The 19,207-nt window shown below is 54.5% G+C and overlaps 1 protein-coding gene across 1 annotated transcript in view; it reads left to right on the plus strand.

The window, feature by feature from the left end:
• Window positions 1–19,207, plus strand: part of MYBPH (myosin binding protein H) — a 26,254-nt gene extending 7,047 nt beyond the window's left edge. The window contains exons 2-12 of the mRNA XM_053964081.1: window positions 8,457–8,981; window positions 9,201–9,335; window positions 11,137–11,304; window positions 13,607–13,695; window positions 14,607–14,802; window positions 15,133–15,272; window positions 15,417–15,576; window positions 16,326–16,462; window positions 16,878–17,064; window positions 18,685–18,726; window positions 19,009–19,207. Coding sequence (XP_053820056.1) covers window positions 8,636–8,981; window positions 9,201–9,335; window positions 11,137–11,304; window positions 13,607–13,695; window positions 14,607–14,802; window positions 15,133–15,272; window positions 15,417–15,576; window positions 16,326–16,462; window positions 16,878–17,064; window positions 18,685–18,695 — 1,569 coding nt within the window. The 5' untranslated portion in view covers window positions 8,457–8,635 and the 3' untranslated portion in view covers window positions 18,696–18,726; window positions 19,009–19,207. The remainder of the gene's footprint in view (window positions 1–8,456; window positions 8,982–9,200; window positions 9,336–11,136; window positions 11,305–13,606; window positions 13,696–14,606; window positions 14,803–15,132; window positions 15,273–15,416; window positions 15,577–16,325; window positions 16,463–16,877; window positions 17,065–18,684; window positions 18,727–19,008) is intronic.

Raw genomic sequence — 19,207 nt, forward strand, 5'->3', positions numbered from 1 at the left:
ATCTTCCTCTTGTCTCTGGATCCCTTGTGGTCTCTGCCACCTCCTAACCCCCAGGAGATGGGTAAGAGCCAAAGCCACCTCCAGCCTCACCCCTGGCTCTCACTGTCCTTGGTCATGTCCAGGTGGAGGTTTTGGCCTTTTCCTGCAAATATCCAAGTGTCCCTTTGGCACTGACCTGCTCATGGACAAGGAGGATGAGATTGTAGCATCTTCCATGGCTGTTTCTTTGCAGATTATTGGATCAACAGATCAAGCCCCTATTGTTCTCTGAGCACCATGTCTTGGCCCAGCTGCACTGGAGATGTTTTGGGGAAATGCTTGCCCCAGGGATGGCACGGGGCTGTCAGGCTGTGCTGATCAGGGCAGGGAGCAGCTCCTGGGTGCAAGCCCCTGCATCTAGAACAGGGCTGGGCCACAGCTGGCTCTGGGTATACCAGGGACTCCAAGGACCAGGCATTTCCAAAGCTTGGCTGGGAGGATTTCACTATCTGGAGGATTTTGGCAGCACCCAGCACAGGGACAGCGGGATTGAATGTCCCCATGATGCTCCCTGGTGGCGGTAGGGAAAGGATGCAGCTGGGACCTGTTGGACAACCCAAACTGGCGTGCATTCCCAGTTTACTGGGACCTGGCGGAAGTCACTGGGATTTGGGGATGCTCCAAACCGTCTCATAGCCCCTCCGACCCAGCAAACTTTCCTGGGAGGGGGAAACAGGCTGTGGATGTTGTCTATTTAGACTTCAGCAAGGCCTTTGTCACTGTCTCCCACAGCACACTCCTGGAAAAGCTGCAGCCCACGGCTGGGACAGGAGCACTCTGTGCTGGGTTCAGAACTGGCTGGATGGCCGGCTGGTGGTGAGCAGTGCTGCATCCAGCTGGGGACAGTCACCAGGGGTGGCCCTCAGGGCTCTGTGCTGGGGCCAGTTCTATTCAATATTTTTGTAGACAACATGGATGAGGGCATTGAGTCCTTCATGAGTAAATTTGCAGACGGCACTAAGCTGGGAGCTTGTGTTGATCTATTGGAAGGTAGGAGGGCTCTGCAGGGAGACCTGGAACGGTTGAATAGATGGGCTGAGTCTAACAGGATGAAGTTTAATTAAAGTCCAAGTGCCAAATCCTGCACTTTGGCCACAATAACCCCCTGCACTGCTATAGGCTGGGGACAGTGCCCAGGCAGAAAGGGACCTGGGGGTGCTGGTCAACAGGCGGCTGAACGTGAGCCAGCAGTGTGCCCTGGTGGCCAAGAATGGCATCCTGGCCTGCATTAGGAGTTATGTGACCAGCAGGAGCAGGGAGGTCATTCTTCCCCTGTACTTGGCACTGGTGAGCATTTGGCACCCTGAGTGCTGTGTCCAGTTCTGGCCCCTCAGTTTGGGAAGGATGTTGAGACGCTTGAGTGCGTCCAGAGGAGGCAATGAGGCCGGTGAGGGGCTTGGAATACAAACACTGTGAGAAACGACTGAGGGAGCTGGGGTTGTTTAGCCTGAAGAAAAGGAGACTCATGGGTGACCTTATCACTCCCTACAACTTCCTGAAGGGAGGTTGTAGACAGGTGGGATTGGTCTCTTTCACCAGACAGAACCAGAGGACACAGTCTCAAGCTAGGTCAGGAAAGGTACAGTTTGGATATTAGGAAAAAAAAATTCACCAAAAGAATAATAAAGTACTGGAATTGTCTTCCCAGGGAGGTGGTAGAATCACCATCTCTGGATGTGTTTAGAAAAAGACTGGATGTGGCACTTGGTGCTATAGTTTAGTTGAGGTGTTAAGGCATAGGTTGGACTTGATGATCTTAGAGGTCTCTTCCAACCTCATTATTCTGTAATTCTGTGAAACAGTAGGGAAGTTCTCAAATAAAGGTCTTTGGGTTAGAGAGGGTTGTGGGGTGGGCCCAAGACATGCTGTCCCAACAAGGGAGCGGATCCCATTTGCTTCCAAGAATCCTGGGAAGGGGCAACCTTTCCCAAACACCCTAGACATGGCAAGGTGCAAGGACTTCCTTGGGATATCACTGCCCCATCTGAGACATGGCTGGTCCCAATACCAGCAGTGTCCCCAGGGCTGGGGCCGGTCTGGCTGCAGGACATCCTGCTGGTCCTACCTGCTCTCAGCTGAACAGGGATGCTCCAGGATGGAGCTTGGCAGAGTCCTGCAGGGACCAGGAGTGGGTTAAAGGAGCAGGGGGGAGGAGGGGATGAGGAGAGCACAGGGAAGGTGAGGATGCCAGTGAAAGCATGTAAGGCAAGGAAAGGAGGTGTTGGGTGTGAGAAAATATGGGAAGAGCTGGGAGGGGAAGTGGAAACACCAATGTTGGTCCTACAAGAGGGACTAGGTAGGAGCAATGACCTTGAAGACATTCAAGGTGGCCTTAAGTCCTTGATGGAGGAATAGGGACCTGATGAAGGAGATGCTGAAGGTCAAATGAGTGTCTAACTCTGGGCTGTTACTGGCCAATGTCATGGTGCACCCTGGCAGGGGTTTCAGTCTCTCAAAGTCCTTAGGGCAGAGCTGGACACCCTCCTGGGAAGTGGCAGTGCCTGGTCCTGCCTGGGACTGCAGGCGAGGAGAGGAGCAAAGCAGGCTCTGAGAAGTGGTGCCTGTCTTTGTGCAGAGCAAACACTGAGTTCCCCACTGGTCCTAATCCATACTGAAATTTGCCCTTGGTGCTGGCGGGGCCTGGGGCTGAGCTGTTCCCTCCCCATTCTCCTGCAGAGCCTCCCAGCTCCTTGCTCAGGGGGGAGAAACAGCTGGTATGGCTCTGGTCCCTGGATACAAATGCTCAGAATAAACCAGCAAAGGGGCTTTGAAACAATTCAGGCCTTCCTGAGCTCTGAGTCTTAATGACGAAGGAAAACCTGAGCTGCTAATTGCAGCTTCTCCCTCACACAGGGCAGGGCCAGCCAGGGCACGTGGTGACAGAGCCTTATTGGCGTCTCCAGCTGCTGTCCCCAAGCCTTGGTAGAGGTGACTCTGGGCAGACTGAAGAGGCCGGGGCTGACACAGCCCTGTCCCTGCAGGCTCTCTGTCCTAGGTGAGCTCCTGCTGGCAGCCACAGAAGTAGGGCAGGGCTGGAAAAAACCCACCCCAGGCAGAGCAGAGTCCCAGGACTGGCATTGCTCCTGGGCACACTGCAGGTGGCAGCTGTGGTGCCAAGGTGCGTGAGGGTTCCTGCTGGCCCGGCACGCTCAGGCCCAGCTGGCCCTGGGTGCAGCTGCTGCAGGTCACTGCCCTGGAGCTCCTGCCCTGCACCTCCTGCTCAGGCTGTGCTGTCCCCTCGTACTGTGACTGTAATTGTGGTGGCCCCACAGGTGGCCCTGGGGAAACCATTTTGGCTGTGGGCAGCAGCTGATGCCTCTCTGTGATGGTTTTTCCACTGCAGTGCTGTTGCAGGCTGGAGGGAACATGGAGCTCCCTGGTTCAGCTCCCAGCAAGTCACGGGGCAAAATCAGGACATCTCTGCATGGGTTTTCCTATTTTTCTACCCCATCCATCTTGGAGGAGAATGATCCCATTACAGCCCCAAAATAACAGCCCAAAAGGTGGTTTTGGGTGTTTGCATCCCCTGCCTGAATCTGGGAGCTCCTGATCCCAGCAGGGAGAGTGCAGGTCTGGGCATCGCCCCTGCTGCTCCATGAGCTGATGTTGGGGGACCTGGAGGTGAGTGAACCCTGACTGATCATGGAATTAGACAATCAGTTAGGTTGGAAAAGACCCTTAAGGTCATCGAGTCCAACCCTTAACCCAGCACTGCCAAGGCCACCACTGACCCATGTCCTCAGCTGCCACATCCACATGGCTTTTGAACCCTTCCAGGGCTGGGGACTCCACCACTGCCCTGGGCAGCTTGTGTCAGGGTTGAACAACTTTTACCCTGAAGAAAGGGTTCCTGGAGAGTCAGTGAATCAAACTGGTGCTGCTGAGTGCTGCTGGGGTGAGCTGGGCTGCACCCAGAGACAGGGACACCTCTGGAGCCAGTGGCTGTTAGAACCCTGTACCAGTGCCCACCAAAGGATGTCCATCAGGCAAGAAATGCCCCTCAGCACCTCAGAGATGCTCCTGTTGATGTCTCTTTATTACCTGGTTGACTTTTCTGGACCAGACAAGGATATTTTAAAGCAACACTTGCTTAAAATTCTTTTCCCAGGGTAACACCTAGACAGGCCCTTTCCTGGGGGGCTTTGGGAGAGGAACTTGGGCCGTATTCCAGCTCAGGCCTGGACCCCCTGCCTGCAGTCATTGCTTTGGGATGAAGTAAGTATCCACTTGTGTGTGACAGACAAATGGAAATCTAGCCTGGTCCCAGCCCACCTGCTGCCTGCCCCTGCTGCTTGACTCAGTGCTCTGTGAATATCACAGTGACAGCAAGGCTGGAAATGCTGCTGGGAGCCGGAGCTGGAGCCAGGAGCAGGGATGTGGGATATGGGAGGTGGCAGGTAGGGCACTGGGCCTGCCTTACCTAAACACCCTGCTGGCATTTGTGGTTGAGCACTGTGTGCTTTACAGATGAGCTCCCTGGTTTTCTGGAGATCTGAATTAACCCTGGAAAGGGGACAGGCAAAGGCAGGAACAGCAGTTGAAAGGAGGGCACAGACCCACACAGGAATCAGCTCCAATAACCACCAGCAACAGCGTCCCTGAAGGGGCTTGAACACCTCCTTTCTGCTGAAATTCAGAGGATTTAGGCATTTTTCTGGCCTTCTCTGATGTCTCCCATGGACTCACAGTCCACACAATGTGTGCAGGGTTGGGGGACATGGGCATGGTTCCTTCTCTGTCCTGTTGGGTGACTTTGAATTTAGCTCATTGGGGTTGGCAGTGGGGACCCTGTCAGTCCCGGCTATCCCCTGATACAGGCTCTGGGTGGCTCTCCTTGTGGACACCCATTCTGATCCACTGGCACTCTATCCTCTGCCACCCATGGCTGTGCCAAGGACCCGATGATGCCACGTCCATGGTGTGACATCCACCCGCTGCTTTCACAGTCTTGGTGGGGAGAAAAGAGCCCACCAGGACCTCCAGAGATGTTCATGGGGACAGGGACAGGAGGGGACGAGCACAGAAGATGTGACAGCTCCAGGGAGCCCTTCCTACATGACAAGCTCCTTGTTTATTCCAGGCCTTTGGCATCTTCCCTTTGCTTTACAATGTGCAAGTGGGAAGGTCTCACCACCTCCTGTCTAACCCTGGAGCCTATTTAGGGGATGGTTCTAATCTCTGGAAGCCTCCATGATTTGCCCCAGCTGTCGGAGGCATCTTCTATCTCCTTGCACCGACACATCAGCTGTCATAGTGGGGAAGGCATCCCCGAGGCTTCCCCCATTCCATCTGGCAAGGTCTCTGGTTTCCTGAGCTGGGAGTCTGCGTGGTTGGGCTGATCTGATGTTTTGGGGAAACAAATTCAACTCTGCAATGGGATCCTGTCAAACAACCACAGCTGGAAAATGATCGACCGCTGTGCTGCATCATCAGGGGGATTTGGAATAACAGTGGCATGAGGAGGATCAGATCCTTTCTGGCATAAATGATATTTCCTATATTTAGACCTATACTCACTTGGAAAATAAGTAAGGAAATGTATCAGTGACTCAGTGGGCTGGAAATGTGGGTCAAAACCAATTTATAAAAGTACCAGTTTTTGTTGGAAGAGATTTTTTTTTCATTGGAAAACATGGATAACCTGTATTTCAGCTAAATCCTGAAATACTTAGAGTTTCAGGCAAAATGTGCTGATAATTAAATTATCACTAAATTTTTAATATTCAACCCTCCCAGCTGTCTGCAGGAACAGCCCCCTCTGTGTGATTTTCATTTCCATCACCAGAGTAATTTGAGCTCCCTCACCCAATACTGGGGGCTGGGGTAGCCCACTCCTGTCCTGAGGTGAAACCACCTCCTGGCAGCAGTTTCTCCATCCCCACTGTGAATCCACAAGTGAAGCCATCGTGGTGGGTAAGGAAAGGTTGACTCCCACCTCTGGAGCCTGTGGGAAACCCTTTGAACTGGGAGAACCTCCTGTGGTGCCTTTGCCATCCACTGCAGTAGCTCCTCAGTGTTTCCCTGCTGGGGTTTGCTCAACACCCAGCACTTGCCCAACATGTGAATAAACAAGATGCCATTAAACTCTAGTAATATGGCCCAGATAAGAGTGGGTGATAAACCACTTTGATTCATCTGCTTGTAACCTGTTAGTCACCCCCTGAGTCAACAGAGCAAAAGCATCCAAACATCATGGAGCAGGTTGACAGACCCCAAGTTTCTTTCAAATTGAGAACTTCAAGTGAAATTATTGCATTGATGTTCTTTATTTTTCCTGAGGAAAGTATTTAATTTTCAGCTGCATTCCCCCAAATTGAAATTAGAGAGAAATCTGAGTGCTCATTTTCCTATGAACTGGATTTTTGGTATTGATTTATTTTTCTTTCTGAGCTCTTTAAATTGCTTCTCGTAACATGTAATCAAAACAAGCCCTTTTTTTTTTGCAGTGAAGTGGGTTTTTTTAGATTAGACACTGTGATTGAGAAAGATACAGGGAAGATGCCTGAGCAGATGTTTGTGGGAGTCTGGAACTGGCCACCTGTGAGCTGATGGAAAGAGTCATCAAGGCATGGCCCATGTGGAGGGGTCAAGTGGAGGAGTCAAGGAGGGGGCCAAGATCATCCAAGGCATAATGAAATCCTGGTGGGCCAAGGTATGGAGAAACCTCTCCAGCCCTTCCTTGCTGTGCTGGGCAGCAGGACTTGTCCTCTCTCTGGCTAGAGCAGCTGCTAGGAATTTTCTAGTTCATGACCAACTTGGCAATTTTGAACCACTCCAAGGTGCTCTGGGCAGAAAAGGAACTGCCAGTACCCATCAATGCAGGCAGCACAAATGCCTGGGAGCCCCATATCACTCTCTCCTGCCTCAAGGATCTCATCTCTCAGGCATTCCAAGGGGATTTTGGGTAATGTGGAACTTTCATTACTCATATTCCTCCTCACTGGGGAATAATCAAGGAACATCTGGGTTATCACATAGTGTGGGGCAAACAGACCTCCCTGAGGCACCAACATTATCTCAAGATATCCTGGCTTTGTCCTGCTGCCAAATAACCAGAAGACAAAAAAATATCTCTCCTGGAGCAGAAGAGTCATGCTGCTCCAGCTGGGGTGCACCCCTCAGGCTCTTTTTTGGGATGTCACCATGCATTTAAAGACCAGCCTGGCCAATGGGGCTTGCTCTTCTTTCTCTCCCTCCCATTCCTGGGTGACCACAGCTCCCCCCACCTGGAAAGCCAGCCCCTTGTTAGCAAAGCTGGGATGATCTGGCCCTGGCAGGGAACATGCCTCATGCTCTGGCTGTCTCAGAGATGCCTCTTGACCGTGACATCCATGTCTGGAGATGTTTCCTGGGGACCACAGAACTGTGAGTCCGTGGACCAGCACCCAGGAGAGCAAGGCTTGCTTGGCTACTTCAGAGCAGCATCCCTGGAGACAGGGAATTAGCTGGAAAATGGGAAAAACACTCTTTCAACTCTAATTGCAGGAAGGTTAGGGATACAGAGACACTTCTAGTAGTGTCTCATGCACAGCATGAGGGCAAGGAAGGGAACAGGAGCAAGGAGAGGTTCGGTGGTTTATGACCCAGAGAATTAATGGGGCTTTCCTGGGTCACTAGGGGGATTTGGGGTGAATCTGAGTTTGGGGGTAACAGTAGGGTGACTGGTCACGAGTTCTGGGGTGACATGACACACCTTGTCTCCATGGACAAGGATGGTTGATTGAGCAGAACAAAGGCTGGAGAATATGGCATGGGGCTGGGGAGTGATTTATCTTCCCCAGAAATGTGGGTTAGGGGTATGGGCAGCTGGGTTGGTCCAGGTGACTCAAAGGTTGTCTTCCAACCTCTTCCAACCCAGTGGAATTAGGTATGAGGCTGAAGAAGGACAGAGGAACCAGAGGGGTCGGGGGTCACAGGGACTGTGGGAGGATCTGAGGGGCAGCAGATGGGTTGGTGGGGGTCAATGCAGGATTAACAGAGAGGGCTTGGGGGGGCGAGTCTGATGTTAATGGAGGGGCTAAGGAAGGCAAGGGGGATGAGAGGGTTCAGGGAGAGTCTGTGGGGACTGGGAGGGAGTGGATGGCTGAGGAGGTGGCAGTGGAGGGGGGAAGCCCTTAGCCAGAGGGGTGCTGGTGCTGGGGACAGGAGCCATGTCCCCAAAGAAAGGTGACCTGGCCCTGGCCTACCCAGTCCTGAGTGAGCCCAAGGGGGCCGCTGGGGGGGGCCGGGCCCATGTGCTGCCATCCCATAGGAGGGGGCAGCTGGGGCTGCTGAATGTGCAGGTCCTGGGTGGCTATTCCTGGCAGTCCCGCCTGCGCAGGCAGATTGGTTTGCAGGGAGGTGACAAGTGCCAGCCAAAGCCTATAAAAGTCACCCAGCCTCTGTTCTGGCTCAGTGACCTGGTTCCCCCCTCCCAGCACAGCCGTCCTGGAGCAGAGACCATTGGTCCTGAGTGGAGACTGCTGGTCCTGAGCCAGGACCCCAACCTCAGAGGCCAGACCCCAGATCCAGAGGAGAGATCTTTTGTCTGGAGCAGGAACATCAAAACAGAGCAGAGACCCCAGAGCAGAGACCCCAGAACATCCCCTTGCCAGCAATGACCGGCAAAACTGCACCTCCAGCCAAAAAACCAGCTCCAGCAGCGGCCAAGAAAAAGGCAGGGCCAGCCCCGAAGGAAGGAGCAGCCCCGAAGGAAGAAGCAGCCCCGAAGGAAGGAGCAGCCCCAAAGGAAGAAGCACCCCCAGCCCCAGTCCCAGCTACTGAAGAGCCCCCAGCCCCTGAGCATCCCCCGGAGCAGCCCCCAGCCCCCACAGATGAACCTGCTCCCATCCCCACGGAAGCTGGAGCAGAAACGACTCCAGTGCCTGCAGAAGGTTCCCCAGCTCCCCCAGCTGAACCCCCAGCCCCAGCCCCTGAACCTAAACCGGAGAAACCAAAGGAAGGTGAGTGGGGAACACTGGAGTGGGGAGGGGACATAAGTAAGGCTTGTAGAGGCCATGTGCCGGGGAGAAGGGATGGGGGGATGAAGTCATCAAGGATATTTTTGCAGTGGGATAGGGCTGGGGATTAGGTGGACTGAAGACAGACCTGGAGGTTGAGTGATTGCCCTCCAAGAGCCCCGGTACTCGAGCCCTGCCGTCACCACTGTGGGTTTGTTACAGAGCCACCCAGCTGCCCCTTGTCCTTGGCTGTGGAAGAAGTGAGTGAAAACTCATTCACGCTGACCTGGAAAGCCCCGGAGCAGACGGGCCGGGCAAGCCTGGATGGATATGTGGTGGAGATCTGCAAAGATGGAAGTAGGTTTGGTCTTTCCTGCCTCGCGAGCATGGAGAGATGGTACACGGCTGTGGGATGGGATGGAGCTGGATGGAACCCAGCAGAGCATTTCCCCCAGCAATAATTCCCTTTCTTTGCCCAAACGTGAATGGTTATTTCTTTTCCATGAAGGAACAGGGAATCCCATTGCCTTCAGACAATAGTGATGGCTTTAGAAGGGGCTTGGAGCAGGTTTAGAGTCACTGCTGTGTCTAGCTCTAGGGGGGAGCAGAGACCAACAACCTCTGGGGATGGTCTCTGATGAACTCCAGATCTGCAGAGACTTGGGGATGGGATGGTATTTCAAGAAAACAGGAGGAAAAAGTTCAACCCTCCCATGTTTGCTTAAAATGAAGCATGGAAGGAATGGGGATAAAATGGGAGGATGAGGAAGGGAAGGGTCCTGGGCATGTATCAGCAGACTTGATTCTGTCTGGAAGGAAGGTGGCTGTGGTGGATGGAGGTGGGCTAGGAGGTGGCAGCAGCTGTCCAGCAATTGTCCATGGTTGTCCAGTTGTATTGCTGGGAGGTAGAACGAGGTGAGTGGATGAGGTTTGTGTTTTGGGCACTCTCTTGAAGCTCTGCTGGGCTTTGGGGTGAGAGTGAAGGGTCTGTGTGGCTGGGGGGATCTGCAAGGGGAGGCTGGGCTGGAGTGGTTTGGGAGACCCAGGTGGCCCATGGACCTCAGGGAACTTGATCCTCAGTTGTTTAGCTTGTGACACACATGATGGACACATTCTTGGCTGTGGGAAGCTTCCATTGCTGGGCTGCAGGTGGAGAGGTTACCACGACTGGGTGGGATGCGTGAGGAGGCCCTTGCATGGGACAAGGAAAGATGCAGCCATTCCTGGAGGGATCTGTCTGACAGCCACCCTAAGGGCTCAGTCTGGATGCTCTCCTGGCTTGCTTTGGGTCTGCTGGAGGACAGGAGAACTCCAGTCCCTCTGTCATCACCCAGGGGCCACGGGACTGCTGTATTTGGGCTGGTATAAGACTCCAGTTGGCTAAAATATTGTGAGATTTGAGTGAGAGCTGATTCGAGCAATGCCAGTGGTGAAGGGAAAGAGGATCTGGTGGGATTTGGCTGTTCCAATGGCACTGACAAGAAAACCTTCTTCTTCTGAAGGTGCACATGGAGGTTGGCACACCCTGGCATATGTGGGTCACTCGCATTGCCCACCTGGCACACCCACTCCCTGGGGGACTGGGGCAGTTTATTTTCTAAGTGAGAAACATCTTGAGAGTTTTGGCACATGGTAAAACCAGATTAGCTGGGGCTGGGGGAGAGCTGGGCTCCAGGTTGAGTTTGAGACATCCCTTACAAGCAGGAAGAACACTTGGAGAGGTCCATCCGGCCAGGGGCAGGTCCTAAGCAGACCTTGCTCAGTGTGGAGGGGTTTGTGGAGGCCTTGGTGAGCCCCAGTGTTGTCCTGGGGCAGTGAGAGGAGCAGAGTGGCTGGCAGGGAGCTCCAGGGATCTTTCGTTTCAGAAATGCACCTGGTCAGCAGGGATGTTCTCTGGCCCGATGCCTTTTCTTGCTTGCAAATGTCCTCACGCTCCAGTGCTGAGCTCCTGCCAGCACTTCATACCCCACACTCCTTGGCAGGAATGGCCAGCCTCCCCACCAAAGTTCCTTTTTCTGCTGGTGCCCCAAATCCTTCCCCATTTCCAAGGAAAGGATTCTTTGGCTCTGGGTCTCACCTTCTGGGCCTTGAGCCTGCTGCTCAGGGTGTGTCTGTCTATCCGTGGCGCATCCAAAGTGCTGTGCTGTGTCTGTTGCAGGTTCAGACTGGAAAGCTGTGAACCAGGAGCCTTTTCTTTCCACCCGCTACACTGTCCCAAACCTCAGCTCCGGGGACAAGATCCACGTGCGGGTGACAGCTGTCAGTGCCAGCGGAACCAGCGTCCCGGCCACTCTGGAGCAGCCAGTGCTCATCAGGGAGATCCTCCGTGAGTACTGCTCCTGAGGGCACAATTTCTGTGTGAAATCTCTGTCTATCCCTGCAGCATGAGCAGCCTCTCACAGGTCCCATCCAGCCTTTGACAGATGTTATTCTCAGTGACTGTGTCCAATTCCCTTGGACAAGTTTCCTGACCTCTCCAATCTTGCTGATGTTGAAAATCTGGGGGTGAAGGACTCAAAAGGCAGAGGCACATTCCCATTTAATGGCAAGAGCTCAGAAACCACCTCCCCCTGAGCACTTCTCCTCCCCTTGGCGGTGTCATATCCTGAATATGCCACGGCACACATTGGACAGCTTTGTTTATTTAGCTCAGGGAAGTCAAGAGCTGGTTGTCTGGAGCATGGGAAATTTAATCATGCTGAACTTGCTAATGAATGAGTTGCTCCCATGCTTAGCAAGACTCAGATTCCTCTCGGGGTGCTGCCAGTGTGCAGAGCCTGATGCAGGAGGGCAGGGCCTGTTTGCACTCGCCAAACAGCAAATACAGAGTCATTTTCCCTCTAGGAGGAATTATTAATGCTCAAGTTTTCTTGTTATTCAACACATCAGATTTTTCAGCTGCTTAAAAATAGTAATACTAACAAAAGTTATTCCAGGAACCACCAGCTTTTCATAGGAAAAGGCTTGGAGAAGACTATCAGCCCATGGAAAGGGTCCTGCAGGGTCCATCTTCTCAGTGTGCTCGGAGGAGGTGAATTTGGCTTTGGGGTGGTGGCTGCGCCTGTTCACCTCAGATCTCAAAACCATCCCACCAAACCTCATAGAACTGGGAAAATTGGGGTGTGAGGGACTGGCATGAGATGCCAAATGCACAGCTTGTGCTTTTTACGCCCTGTACCTGCTGCCTGAGCTTTGTCCCAGGCACATGTACAGGTGTAAAACCCAAAACGCTGAGAGACCCCCACACAACTTGATCTACTGGGTCTTGCTCCTTCATTTCCCTTTCCCTTTCCCTTTCCCTTTCCCTTTCCCTTTCCCTTTCCCTTTCCCTTTCCCTTTCCCTTCCCCTTTCCCTTCCCCTTCCCTCTTCCCTTCCCTTCTCCTTTCTCTTCTCCCTTCTCCTCCCCTCCCCATCTGTTGCCTCCTGGCCTTCACATTTTCTCTAGGCCTGCATTTTGTTCATCTCACCAGTTCATTTATAGCACCCCAGGGGATTTTAAATAGCAGCAATGGGACAGCATTAACAACAGGTGGGATGAGTGGGCTTGAGAGGTGGAGAGAGACAAGGAGAAACCAGATGAAGGATCAGTATGGGAGTCACAGTTTGCAGGGAACAAGGGCAGGAAAAAAGGCCTTCCTCACCATGGCACTTTGTCACTGGGGGGCCACTGACCTTGGCCAGCCCAGTCCCTCTGAGAGAGGCACTGGAGAGCTGGGGAAAACGTCCATGAATTAACATTCCTCCCTGAGCTCCGGTTTCCCTGCCCTGCTGAGACTGATGAGCCCAAGTGGCAGCACAGGGGATGGATCCCTGCAGGAATCACAGCACGAGCAGAGCAGAGAGCGTCTCAGCTGTCAGGGAGGGCCAGCTGGGACTGCCGGGCCTCCCTGCCCAGCCCTCACAGCTGTTTGGCTTATTCTGGCCAGGCCCTCTCCCCAGGGTTAAGCTCGTGCACATTTAACCCAGGCACAGACTCCCAACTCCTTCATGAGGGGCTCCAGAGGGATCCCTGGGTATCACTGAGCCAGCAGAGTTGTACAGCTTCTGTTCCACCCTGGGAAGGGGACATGCTCCATGAACATTATCCAGTGGGGATTTTGCTTGTCTTTGTTATGTTTCCTTGGGGACGTTTGCCTTTGTCATGAGCCTTAGGCTTCCACAACTCTGGTATCACCAGGCACCTCCTTGGTGTCTCAGAGGCCTGGACTGCACAGGGAAGGTGGAGGTCAAGCCTTGTCCTTGCTGAAAGCTGGGCTGTGTGCCTCCGGAAAGTCAGGGGGAGAAATATTTCCCAACTGGAAGATGCTGTTCCCTGCCTTGTTACAATACAAGTTGTGGCTCTTCTGGTTGAGGCCAGGCTGTCTCCGTGGCGGGCAGTAATGAAGAGGGGTGAATGATCCATCAGAATGCTGCCCTTGGGTTGTGACTTGGGATCTCAGGGATGGCTATCACTCCGGGGTGCAGGCAATGGGATAGGCCAGCACAGCCCTGCAGGGGAGCAGAACTGTCCAGGAGATGAGAGGGAAAAGGTGGATTTTCTTGGTGGCCAAGCAGGGGTGTGTATGGGGAGGGTCAGCCAGCTGAAGAATGGGAGTTCCTTGTCTCCCAATGTGAATTCTGTCCCCAGAGCTCCCGAAGATCCGCATGCCTCGGCACCTGCGGGAGACTTACATCAGGCGTGTGGGGGATGCTGTGAACATCATGATCCCCTTTCAGGTACGTGGGTGATTTGGGCTTTCATCCGCTGAGCATTTCACTCCAGATTACCTCCTGCAGGTTAGCTTATGGGTCCAGCTGTGCTCTGACTTGGCCTGGTGGCTGTGTCTTATGGGCCAAGGGTGGGTGATGGGGTGGGAATCTCTCTCCTCTTCCTGCCCAGATCCCATTTTCCCCCTGCTACATCTTTGTTGATGGTGCTGCAGTGGGACAACCCCAAACACATCAGGATATGGACTGGCTCAGACGATAAGTCCAGTTCAGCTCATGCTCCTGGCCAGGATCTGGCCACATGCCTTGGGACCCCACAGCACAGCCCTGGGGTCCCTAGAGGGGACCAGCTGCCTTTGGAGGAGAGCAGCCCCAGGGCTGTGTGATGGTGGAGCAATGCTGACACTGGTGGGCTATCTCTCTCATCATGTCTGGGACATCACCAGAGCATCTCCACCGTGGCAGCTGGCTCTGAAACGTGTTGGGCAAGCAGAGGGAGTGAGAGGTCCCTGAGCTGAGGGGCTTGTGCATGACATGTCTCACAGACAGTTTGGACTCTGTGCTGGCTGTGCTCCAGACATGAATTTTCCCTGTATGCTGAGTTCAAGCCCTTGTGCTAAGCTGGAGCCTGGGCTCAGCACCTGGGCCATGAGAGCACAGCTGTGCCCTGGCAAGTACAGCTGGGCTTGCTCCATATGAGGACCTTGGGGAGCCAGCATGTTCCTACCTCATCCCTGGAGCCTGATGGCTTCCCATTAGTGACTCTGACAGGAATCAGCTGTAGCTTCTTTTCCAGGGGCTACTGGATGGGAGACGTGGCACTCGCTGGACACAGCGGGGTGGCTCTGCCACCCATCCTTCCCAGCAGGACCTGCTGGGACCATGTGCCCAAGTGGCTCCTGACCTGCCTTTTGCTCCAGGGAAAGCCGCAGCCCGAGGTGAGCTGGACCAAGGGAGGGCAGCCCCTGGACACCAACCGCATCAACATCCGCAACACGGCTCGGGACACCATCTTCTACATCCGCCAGGCCCAGCGCAGCGACTCGGGCAAGTACGAGCTCACCGTGCAGATCAACGGAGCCGAGGACAAGGCTACCCTGGACATTCAGGTGGTTGGTAAGCTGAGGATGGGACCCTCCAGGATCACTCTGGGGCTCATTTCTCCTCCTTAGTTGGGTAGGTCTTGTTTTGGGTGGGATGAGATGAGCAACAAGGCAAGGGGCTCTGGAGTCCCTGTTCCAGTGGGATCCTCAACAGGATCATGCATGTGAACTTCTCTGGTTGGGGATGCAGAGTTTCTGCCAGCCTTGCCCCTCACAGCTTCTCATCCCTTGTGTGCTGCATCAGGGTGAGAAGAGATTAAAAGCAAAGTCAAGGGATGGTCAAGGTACAGAATGGGGGGGGGAGCAAACTGGGATGTCACCCTGAGGGCGTTTGTGTTTGCAGAGCCACCCGGCCCTCCCCAGAACCTGAAGCTGGTGGATGTATGGGGCTTTAATGTGGCCCTGGAGTGGACCCCCCCTGCAGACAATGGGAACTCTGAGATCAAGGGCTACAGGGTGCAGAAGTCAGACAAGAAGAGTGGGGTGAGCCTGGGCACTCCTGCTGCTGGTGATGCCCTGATGGGAGAGGGACTGGTGCACTCCCTGCCCCACCCCATGCCTTCTCCATCCTTGTCACAGCCTGTCATTCCTCACTCCTCTCTTTTTTCCTCCTTTTTTTCCTTCCAGAAATGGTTCACAGTGCTGGAGCGCTGCACCCGCACCAGCTGCACCATCTCCGACCTCATCATTGGCAACACCTACTCCTTCCGAGTGTTCTCCGAGAACATCTGTGGGCTCAGTGACAGCTCTGCTGTAGCCTCTGGGGTGGCCTACATCGAGAAGACAAGTGGGGACATGTCCCTGGCTGAGGGGCTGGGGAGGGTGGTATCCAAGAGTGGTCCTGACCAGTGGGCCCCTGGGGCTTCCTTGGAGCTGTGTTGATGCTGCTGGGCTGGTCCCCAGGACAAGACCAGCAGGGGTGAGGCTGAGCACCCCCAGGGTCCAGAGGTCCCCTGCCCCCTCTCTGCACCTCATTTCTCCTCTGGGGAAAGCTTGTGCCATGGTCAGTCCCTTGGAGGAACCAAGGCATGGACATCCCTGGGATGAGATGGAAGCAGGAGCTGGGAAGGGGCAGAACAGCCTTGGCTTTGTGCCCACAGCTCAGGGCCAAATCTCCAACCAGCCCTGCTCTCCCTCCATCTCTTTCTGTCCTGCTCCCTGGTAGCACACAGTGACCTAGAGTCTCTGCCATCTGCAGAGCTTCCCTACAACTCTTATTTCTGTGGATGAGATTTGGGGATGGACTGGGAGGTTCAGAGTGTGCCTGGCCTGGGTCTGACCTGCTGCACACAGGATGTGTCACAGTGGGGTTAGTATCCCCCTGTTCCTTGCAGGGCCTGGGCACTACCATGTCATGATTGGATGAGGAAACAGGGCTGCTCTGAACTGAGGGCCAGGTCCTTGGGTCAGGCCAGGTGACATCTGGCTTCTTGCAAGAGGGAACAGAAGTGGTTTGGGGTAGCTTGTGCTGAATTCCTGTGTTGGTCAGCCTGGGAGCCTGAGGTCTGCCTCAGCTAGAATTAATTATTTCCTTAGAAACCACTTACCAGCCAGAGAAGATCCCCCAGCGGGACATGATGGAGCCTCCAAAGTTCACACAGCCCCTGACAGACCGAACGACTACACGGGGCTACAGCACTCACCTCTTCTGCTCCGTCCGGGGCTTCCCCCAGGTCAGTGGCTCCTCCATGGACAGTATAACCTTGGCCTGGGGACACCAGTGGGGTTTTTTGCAGGGTGGCTGGAGGTGTATGGGAGATGGTTGGTGCTGTTGGATTAGGGTTGGCTGAGGTTAAGGGGCTGAAGCTGCCCTCTGAGCCAAACTGTGGCATATTTGGGGTGTTTCTGCATGGAGATGAGTGACTGGTTTTAAATCAAGTCATGTCCTGCTCCCTCTGTGCTGGGGGAGGAAGGGTAGAGCAGTGCTTAGTGCTCACAAATGGGAGATTTGGATCTTCAAAATACTTCTGACTGTGAATCCCACCGTGGCCACAAGCTTCGGGCAGGGCCAAGGCAAAGGCAGAGAGAGGTGGCTGCATTTTGGGGACAATTAGATTTCTCATTTCTCTCCCTGCTTTAAACTTTCAGCCCAAAATCATCTGGTTGAAAAATCAGATGGAGATCCGGGAAGATCCCAAATACATAGCATTGATTGATCAGGGTGTGTGCTCCCTGGAAATCCGCAAGCCTGGCCCTTTTGACGGGGGTGTCTACACCTGCAAGGCTGTGAACCCCCTGGGGGAAGCTTCAGTAGACTGCAGACTGGATGTGAAAGGTGAGAATGGCTTATGGGGAAGGAGCAGCAGGAACCCTTGCCTGCCTTTTCCAGGTCCCACTTTCCCAGTGCTGAGGTTTGTCCCTGTTTTGTGTTGATCCTGGTTGTGAGGGAGTCTGAGGACACTGGGCAGCCCTGTGGAGTTGCACCCTTGGGCTTCTTGGGTTTATGGTCTTGAAGCATCTCGAAATCACTTTTCCTTATTCATGGGGAAAAAAATGGGGAGGAAACCAGAAATGGCAGAGCCAGAGGAGCTGCTGGAGGCCTGGCCCAGCACTGGCTGCCCCTGCTCTTGTCCCAGGCGTGGGGCGTGTGTGTGAACCTCCTCCCCTGCATCTGGGCTGCTCTGATTTAGGTCTTGGCATCCTACCCATGCTTCCCACTCACATTTCCCTGCCTCAGCAGAGCATCCAGAGCAGACCTGCCCCATGTTGCTCCCACAGCCCCTCCTTGGCCCATGGGAGGATCAATGCCCACACACCCTCTGCGTGTTCCTGTGCTGGCCAGGTGTCCTTATATTTCCCCTCCTGTGGCTTCCAAGCACACTGCTACCCCCAGACAAGCTCTGCCCCACTTCCCACGCAGGCAGGGTTCCAATCTGGCAACCCCAGCACCCCAGTCCCTGTGGAAGCTCTAGGGGCTGTTGGTGTGGGATGGGGTACATGGTACAGGGTCAGTGCTCAGCTCTGTGGGAGCTGCTGCTGGACCCTCCAGGAGTGCTGACCCAGCTGCCCCAGTCCCGTGGCCCCACAGGCACATCCTCAGTGCAGCTGTGCAGGGGCTCTCAACAGAACAATGGTCTGGGTGGAAAGGGATCTCAAAGCTCACCCAATCCCACCCCCTGCCATGAGCAGGAACACCTTCCACTATCCCAGATTGCTCAAGCTCCATCCAGCCTGGCCTTGGACACTTCCAGGGATCCAGGAGCAGCCACAGCTTCTCTGGGTAACCTGTGTCAGGACCTCCCCACCCTCAACAGGGAACAATTTCTTCCCCATACCCCATCTATCTCTGCTGTCTGGCAATAGGAAGCCATTCCCCTTGTTCTGTCACTCCAGATCCTTGTCCAAAGTCCCTCTCCAGCTCTCCTGGAGCCCCTTTAGGCACTGGAAGGGGCTCTGAGGTCTTCCCCAGAGTCTTCCCTTCTCCACATGAACACCCCCAGCTCTCCCAGCCTGGCTCCAGAGCAGAGGGTCTCCAGACCTTGGAGCAGCTCCGTGGCCTCCTCTGGGCTCACTCCAGCAGCTCCACATCCTTGCTGTGCTGGAACCCCGGGGCTGGAGGCAGCTCTGCAGGTGGGGTCTCACCTGAGCACAGGGGCAGAATCCCCCCTGCCCTGCTGCCCATGCTGGGGGATCAGCCCAGTTGGCCAAGGAGGATGAGCTGGGGACACAGAGCACCTGGGAGTCACCCAGGCTGGGATGTCAGGGGACACTGGCCAGGAGCAGGCAGTGATGGTGGAGTGTGGGATTGCTTGGAGTAGGTGTGTACAGGGATGGGGTGTGCAGGATTGGGATGTGCAAGTGCACATTGGGGTGAGCACACAGCACTTTTGGGAGTCAAAAGGGGAGTAAGACAAGGGGAGTTCAAGGGGTTTTTGTCTCCTGTGCTCTCCTACAGTGCCCAAGTGAGGACAGATCGGAGGACAAGACAAAGAGCAAGGTAGGTCTGGGTTGGGGCACCAGGATGGAGGGAAGGTGGATCACTTCAGGGGGCTGGAGTGGGCTGAGTGTCCTGGATTAGCCTTTGTGACCTGCTCAGGTCTTCCTTGTCCCATGGCTGGAGATGCATGGGTGGGATGGGATGATGAACCTGAGGGAAGCCTGTCCCTTGGCAAGGTGGAGGGAGGGCTGTAAATGTGGCTGGGTTTGTCTTGCATTAGAGCTGTGGCAGGGAAGTGCTTCCCACCCATACCTGACCAGGGCTCTCTTGGTGCCCTTGCAGGACTCGGATCTCGCTCCTTTTCCCAGGTGGATCCCGCAGGTGCCAGGCAGCGGCAGGGCAGGTGCTGATGCCCCTGGCCATGGTCTCTGCTGCCTGCTGTGCTGCCCCTCCCTGGCAGTGCTTTGGGGGCTGCACCTCAGCCTGCCATGGCATGGCCCTCTCTGAACCTGTCATTAGCTGTGACAATAAAACAAACCCA

The sequence above is a fragment of the Vidua chalybeata genome, chromosome 24, assembly GCF_026979565.1.
Source record: "Vidua chalybeata isolate OUT-0048 chromosome 24, bVidCha1 merged haplotype, whole genome shotgun sequence".
NCBI classification, from domain to species: domain Eukaryota; kingdom Metazoa; phylum Chordata; class Aves; order Passeriformes; family Viduidae; genus Vidua; species Vidua chalybeata.